Raw genomic sequence first — 7,900 nt, 5'->3', positions numbered from 1 at the left:
ATAACATTACTCTGATAGTTATTTAAAAAAAACAAACCCATACCCACTAGACATACACTCAACACACACCTGAACAAAAGAAACTGAAAAGAACTAGGACCTGTAACAACTTGGGTATATGGACTGACAAAAAAGGACTGCTGAACACCTTTATTGCTGTAATATTGAACAAATGTGTTTTATTGTTTGTGCTTTCACTCCTGAGTCGATACCTCAAGCAAATAGGCCAACATATCTATGTTCAGTCTTTCTTCTTTCTTCGTTTCAGTTTTATCAGTAGCATTTTCTGCTTTGGTTTTACTGCCGTAACTACAAGATAACTGCAGACCACTCAGAAATCCTAAGACAAGGGTTGTGTAGCTCTATCCTGCAACTATTGTAACTTGCCCTTTTCAGTGCAGTCAATTACTCCTCTGCATGTTTGGCTACTTTTTCTGCCGCACTGTAGCATCAATATAAGGGTTCACCAATGGCAGCAAATTTCTGAAGGGAGATTGCTGAAACTATTGGATTGAACATGTGGTTTGTATAGCTCAGTGCTCTGATAGGATTACAGGGTTTCAAAAGGTCTCTTAAGTTAGGTATTGCCTAACCACTGAAAAGTAAGCAGTTTTAAACTGGATCTGAAATTAACTGAAAGCTAGTGTAAGGAGGCCAGTACAGGTGTAATGTGTTCACACCATTTCTTTCCTGTCAAAAGGCAACCTGCTACATTTTGAACAGCTTGTAGGTGACGAAGTCAGAACTGATCAGAGCCAATTATAAAGAGTTATAATAGTTTTCACAAGTAGTAATAAAAGCATGAATTACTCTCTAAAAGTAATGTGCCGTAAGGTAGGCCTTCACCTTACTGAGGAGCCACAGCTAAAAGAAACTTGTCTTAACAACAGAGCTAATCTGTTTATGAAATTTTAAAGCACTGCTAAAAAGCGACCACATGCTGTATGGCTGAGAGCAGCCGGCCAGGTTCAAGTCCAAGCCGCAGCCCTTTCTTCCTTTTGCTTTCCTATCAATTCTTCACTGTACCTATCAAAGTAAAATCCAAAAAAGGCCAAAAATTAAATAGAATTATAAATTTGTTAAGATTAAGAGTAAAGTAATAATCTCGATTTACAAGCACAGAATCATCGAAAGCTGATGCAAACAAAGATGCTGTTAAAGAACTTATCATGTGCACAATCGGACCAGACACAGACTGAGTCAGAATGTTTCAATAAGATCAATAAATTCTTTGACCAAGAGTCTGGATTCATAATGGACATGAATATTAAAATCACTGACAATCAGGAACTGATCATAATTCAATGAGCAGTGTCTTTCATAACTAATGACAAAAATATTTTAGTCAAGCCCTATAAACACTAATTTTCAAAATGAGCCAATAAACATTATACTAGAAAACAGGAAGCCAATGTTGATGCTGTGCCACACTCCTGTCTTCACACACATTTCGCAGCATTCATCTGTTAAAGTAGGACAAGTCTTGCAGCAGCAAAATGGCAGAAATATATCAATTACAACTGCATCAATTATGTCAATACACAAACTTACCTTGGCTATTATCACCATTTTGCGCAGTATTTTCATGGCATAATGTACTCCAGTTGTCTTTTCTTTGACAAGAATCACCTTCCCAAAGGTACCCTTTCCAAGCAGCTTCAGATATTCAAAGTCACTCATTGTCTGTAAAATATACAACTCATTCATTGTGGAAGTGTGTGTACATTTTTTTTAATTAAACAAAATAATCTTTTAAAGTTACGTACATTTAGAAGTAAAATATATTATGCTGTTCCTTTGACATGAAATGAAAAGTTTCGTTCTTTGCATCCTTGTTCCTTATGTCCTAATGCAAATAGCAGACTGCACATAAAACTATTCACCTAATCACTGTGACATAAAAGCTCAGCCTTGGTTTGAAACCACACCAGTAATGAGCAAGCAGTGGCTCTGACTGTGAAACAGAGAACCTCTACACTAAATGGCTAATGACTTATCAATCACAAAGAATAAACACCTGAATAGACTGACTAGATTTCTCTCTTACTCTAATAACATTTAAAATGAACTTAACTAACAAATACGACCATAAAATTTTCAGGAAAGTATTTATTGAGGTTATACAGCAAGCAGACATGCCAAGGGGCCACTTTCCCCCACACTTGAACACTACAAGATGTCTTTTTGCTACCACTGCAGTCCCAATGAATGCTGGCATTGGGTTTACTTTCCAATTCTAAGGATAGTAATTCTGAGGAAGCCAGAGACAATTACATGTTTGTATGATGTAAGAAATATCCTTTCACAAATCTATACTGATATTCCTGTTTGCACAACATATTGCTTCCCTGATAGAGTTTATGTGAGACCAACTGAAACTGGCCTGACTTACAGTAAGTAGCAGTTTTTATCAGCTCAAAGCTGTATCAGCTAATTCTCTCACCACTTTGGTGCAGCTCTTGGATATAACTGCCTCCATCTCCACCAGGCTGCTTTCGTTTGGTGAGCTGAGAACATCCATTGGTTCCTCTTCCCCCTGTTCCTGCATTTTCAGACTGTTCGCTACATACTGGATTGCCCTTATCCACCCCTCTCTGAAATGTAAAAAATATCACAAATTGCCACTCGGCTATCCAATCCGTAAAACTGTGAAGAGTATGAAATCACTGTATCATATACATCAATACTGGAGAATTTGGCGTGACTTAGTAATTGTCAATTTAAAAAAAACATTAGATGGAGTCGAAGTATTCTAAATGACAACTAATGAATAATGGATACAGGAAAATGCACATCGCAGTACATAAAACACAAAAAGTGCATGCCAGGATTTGACAAGGATAGTAAGAAATGTGATTCACGGTTTTTACCTCTCTTCGTTGCTTTCTACATGAAAAGTACGTTCAATAACAGTGGTCCACTGCAGACAACGGATGACAAATGTATTAGGTCTGGGTCTTTCAGTCTTCATTAACTGGCATTCTGTAAAAAATACAATTATCATTCATATTTACTTGAAGGTGGTTAGAAGGGACCAGAACTGAAAAAACATACAGGGAGTCTTGAAAACTGAAAGGATCTGACATAAAGGACGGCCACTCTTCAACATCTTAAAAGACTAACCTGCCACTGAGAAGTTGTTCAGTGGTGGGGAAGGTTGGTCATTTAAATCTGGTTTCTCTTTGTAACCGATGAAAGAGCCATCGCTCTTTAGGATAAAATACCTAGGCCTCCATGTTTTGATATATTCACCTGGATCAAAAACGACAAATTAAATCAACAGTGCAATTATACGATGAGTAGCTGGCAACAGACAACAGAAGTCAACAGTTTTCCCATCTTATAACACAATTTTATAACAATTTTCATGATCCATACCTCTTTTGTGAAGCCATCCCTCTCTCACTATACTGACTTCATTCATGGTAAGGGACTGCCCAGAGAGAGTCAGAAGGAGGAAAAGTAGATTCTTACTATGTTTAAGACTCAGTCACAGTGACAACAGCACCTACTGAATGAAATAAGCAGTGCAACAAAATGGTAAATGGCCTGCATTTGTATAGCGCTTTACTCAGTCCCTAAGGACCCCAAAGCGCTTTACACTACATTCAGTCATTCACCCATTCACACACACATTCACACACTGACATTAAATATTTTCCATAGAAAAAAAGAAAAAAATTAACATTCAGTCAACAGCTGACTAAAAAAGTAATAATCTTAAAATGAAAGAAAAGTCATTTAAGACCTGATAATATAATATCCAGATGAGAGTATCTGGATTTCATCAATACTGACTGCAGTCAGAGTATTGACTAAATTTAAAAAGCTTATTTAAGATATTTGTTAAATGTTTGCTGTCTTGATGTTGTAACAGACTATCAACTTTAGGATTAAACAATTTTATCTTAATTTACAGATTTAAAGCCTAAAGTCTCATATTTGCTTCACTGTCAAGCTGAATGATTTATATTGAAAAAGATGGGTGTTGGAAAAACATCAAAAAGACCGACCGATGATGCTGTATCCACTATATATTAGAATGGCTAGAAAGAAAGAAATAAACTTCGTGTTCAAGTAATGGAAACCACACAATATTTAATAAGCTATTACAATATTTTCAAACTTGATAAGAAATTATTGCATATTCATTGTCTATTTATTCGCTAATCGTTTAATCATTTATGATTGTCTCGACAAGTTTCTGTAAATGTATACTATTACTGTTTTACTCGGAACATAAACTTACATGTCAAGGGGACGAAACCTTACACTTTATAGAAGTGATGGTGAGTAACATTTAAAATGGCATATCTTAGCCCGTTGCAGCTAACGTGAAGGCTCCACAGAATGAGCGTTGGCTCATACGCCGCCCAGCACTAATAAACCAATCCGGAATTTTAAGTATTATTTAAAAAAGGGGGTTTTGGCATATGACATGAATGCATAAGTCTACCGGATGTTAACGTACATTACTGTACAATTCCTGCAACGTGAGTGTGTGCGTTTATCGCTAGTTTTGTTGCACAAGGATACCAGCGGCAGGTATCACATTTACAAACATCGCGCAACATTTTAAATGAAAGCACAATACAAAACTCGCAATTTGTAGTAATTCCAGCTAAACAACACATAATACCATTCTAATCCTACTCTCATTGTTTCTCGTCACTCAGCGGGGCAGTTAAGTTGGTTTGCAGTTAAATACTCACAGCAGATAATTTACTGTTAACATACAACGAAGTTTGAAAGCACACGTTACAAAAAGCTTTAAGTAAAGAAATGTATATACAGTTAATAACTTAACGTATTCACACTGAATCTATATTAACAGACAAGCGAACGTCAAACAACGATACTTGTCACTTGAGTAGTGTCAAAAGTCACTTTGCTACTTATAGCTTATTATCACATATTAGGTTCTTATTTTACAGCCAGTCATAGTAGTGCTTTCCATACTCGAGTTTTATGGGGCTTCACACCGAACTCTAATATTAGTAATGATTCCTTGAACTATAATAAATTCATTTTTATTTTTATTATTAGAAAAAAATATCTTACGTTAGCGATCATATGCCTTCTGGTAGGGTTGCTGAGCCCTGATAGCGATTATCAAATAGCAGTTCTACCTAGCTATGAGTTAAAAGTTTGTCAGCTAATCTTTTAACTTCATATATTTTGCACAACTTAATTATGAAACCTAATTTAACGCACATCTCAGTGACTTTATCCCACACAGATTTCGTTTCAATGCAGCTTTCACAGTTTAGTTCCAGAACAGGCCATCCACCGAGGAAAACGCCGTGGAAGTTTCTTCTTCGTAGCTTAGGTCACATAGTGGTACCTCTTTACGCAAGTATCGCCCCCTGCAGGCAGCATGTGTGCTTGTTCTTTGTTTTGTTTTTTATGCCATTGTTCCCGGAAGTTAGTAACATACACTGGCCGCGCCATGAAGATATTGGAACACTAATGTTTGTGATGCTTTTTTGAAAAGCTAATAACTCAGAACATAAGTCTGTATGTTATAAGCAAATATAAATTAAATTGATTTGTATCTGAAAACATGTTAGTGGATCAGCCACCAATGATTTAGGGCTTTTTTAACTAGGATAATACTGTGAGCAAACACATACCCAGATACCCAGTAATACCTAATTCACTGTAAATTATGTTCTCTTAATGTTATTTTAGCCAACATAGTGAATTAGTTGTTGTTCATTTGATGGTGTTAGTGACATTATGAAATCCAGTTTTTCAGCCTGTTTAAAGTCTTTCCACTGGGAGTGTGATCAAATTAATGCTGGACTATGTTCAGGGAAAGGCTATTTCTGTTACATATGGCTATAATTATAAATTCAGAGAGGATATTCGAGATTGGAAGTAAAAAGTCACCAAATTGTTTTTTGTTTGTTTGTGTATTTTAGCGTTTTCCTGTTGGCTGTTACCACCTGTATTTGGTTGCTTCTCAGCTGATAGAAAAATAAAAGTGAAAGTGAGGGACCCAACTGAGACTGGAAGTACAATAACATTTAAAATATGTCACAAGCTAAACGCTTAAAGTTTTCTACCACTGTATTAGGCGATTCAACACCAAATACAATATTAAAGATGCAAGCAGCAATAAGAGGGTCCTTGCACCCTGCTGCTTGTCCAGGCCAGCCTCAGTCAACTGTGCTGAGGTCAAGCACTCACGCAGTCATGTGGTTATTTTCAGTTCAGTACGTTAACTGGGTCTGGCATCATTTACCCTACTGAACACCATCTATGGCCACTAGGTGGCAATTGTCTAACCATATGTCACACTGCTGTATATCATGTGTGGAACCAACAGTTAAAATTTCATTTATATTGAATAATTATAACCTACTGGATAGTTCCCTGTTGCCACAAGTTAGCGCCATATGTGTGACACAATATTGACAAATACAATCTAAGTCGCTTGGAAAGAAACTGACTGGACTTCTTTAAGTTCCTTGAAGATGTTTCACCTCTCACCTGAGAAGTTTCTTCAGTTCTGAAAGCAACTGACCATCTTTGAACAGAGGGGGCAGCTTATGACACCAACTGGCTGCCACCTACAATGCAGTTTTAAGGTACCTTCCCAGGCACCCGAGTCCCCATTCACATCTTGTGAGCTCAATGGGTCACATAATAAGGTGGGGCAAGGTCTCAAAATGGTTTCACCTGAAACCTCTGCTGATAATCCTAAAAAGTTGATTCTGCTCGTCTGGACACTATGCAAGGATGAACAGAATCAACTTTTTGGTATTTCACTACCTGGATGATTGAGCATGCATCAAGACTGTGCAGATAATGACCAACAGCCTTTTTTTTTTTTTTTTACATCTTCTTACATGTGGTGAGGCACATTATTATTGACTAATAGTGGGTCAATGACCCTCTTAAGAGACAGTGCTCACTAGGGGTTAATACTTTATTTACTAATGGTTAATCCATGATTTATAAAGTAGAAAAGATAAAGCAGAAAACATAAAAAAATTAAACATTTTATATGGCCTTACTAAGCAAGACTATTCGTATACACCTATATAAATGACATACTAAGGAGGAACAATACTTTATGATTGAGTTTTAACTAATACTTCTTTAATGCTTAATAGTGTGTAGATATTATAAAATGCCACCTAGCTTTTTAAATTTTTATTAACTTCTATTTTTTTTAATCAAGTGTATGTGACCTACATTATATTAAAAACATTATAAATTCCATTTTTACCCAGTTTTAATGAAAAATCATACACAAAATTTGCTTGCTTGTCACAATTTTTATTATTTTTTAACAAGATAAGCTTTATTTTTGAGTACTTTTAAAGAGTACTTTATCAGATGACAATGGAAGAATATCAAAAATAATGTTTTCACATCTGAAAGGTATCATAGTTCTACGTGGGGTCATATGGAGTTTTTCCTGGTATACCCTGAAATGTACATACATGTAAATAACTTCACTTGCGCAATGTTGTGTAATTTTAGACATTCAACAACAGCTGCTGGAATTTCCTGGAATGGAACTCCCCAAAGTTCTATTCTTTTCTATTCTATTCTATTCTATTCTATTCTATTCTATTCTATTAAAAAGTCAAATTTCTAACCCATTTTCAAGAATGTAAGTTAACATGTGCTGAAATGTATATCCTTGGAGCTACAAAACCAGTAGTGTGCACTACTAATTTTGCAAGGACTTGAAATTGTTTGATGGTAAAAGTGTCAACAACCTGTCTGAGCAGATTACTGTTACCTGCCACTGATAAAAATGCCTGGGCATGTCATTCATATGTCTGTTGATGAATATTACATGAAACACTAAAATTTACAACTCCTAGAAAATAATTGGAATTCAATTCTGATTTCCATAACTAAGCAAGACATCGGGGAAAAA

At 36.0% G+C, this 7,900-nt stretch overlaps 1 protein-coding gene across 6 annotated transcripts in view; it reads right to left on the bottom strand.

Annotated features, from left to right (window-relative positions):
- The window catches only part of LOC147320115 (RAC-beta serine/threonine-protein kinase-like), a 41,702-nt gene extending 36,361 nt beyond the window's left edge, over positions 1 to 5,341 (bottom strand). The window contains exons 1-6 of one of the 6 annotated variants that reach the window (XM_086307942.1): positions 5,215 to 5,341; positions 3,379 to 3,511; positions 3,124 to 3,252; positions 2,871 to 2,982; positions 2,444 to 2,594; positions 1,552 to 1,683 (exon numbers count right to left, since the gene is read on the bottom strand). In XM_086307942.1, the coding sequence (XP_086164068.1) occupies positions 1,552 to 1,683; positions 2,444 to 2,594; positions 2,871 to 2,982; positions 3,124 to 3,252; positions 3,379 to 3,424 (570 nt within the window). In that variant the 5' untranslated portion in view covers positions 3,425 to 3,511; positions 5,215 to 5,341. The other 5 variants (XM_086307943.1, XM_086307945.1, XM_086307941.1 and 2 more) reach the window with 5 other exon arrangements.
- Between the last annotated feature and the right edge of the window lie 2,559 nt (positions 5,342 to 7,900).

The sequence above is a fragment of the Aulonocara sp. 'chitande type north' Nkhata Bay genome, linkage group LG10 (assembly GCF_057382095.1).
Source record: "Aulonocara sp. 'chitande type north' Nkhata Bay isolate Kocher_YH1m ecotype deep benthic linkage group LG10, A_spYH_male_GT1.1, whole genome shotgun sequence".
Classification (NCBI taxonomy): Eukaryota; Metazoa; Chordata; class Actinopteri; order Cichliformes; family Cichlidae; genus Aulonocara; species Aulonocara sp. 'chitande type north' Nkhata Bay.
This window is presented reverse-complemented; position numbering and strand designations above follow the sequence as displayed.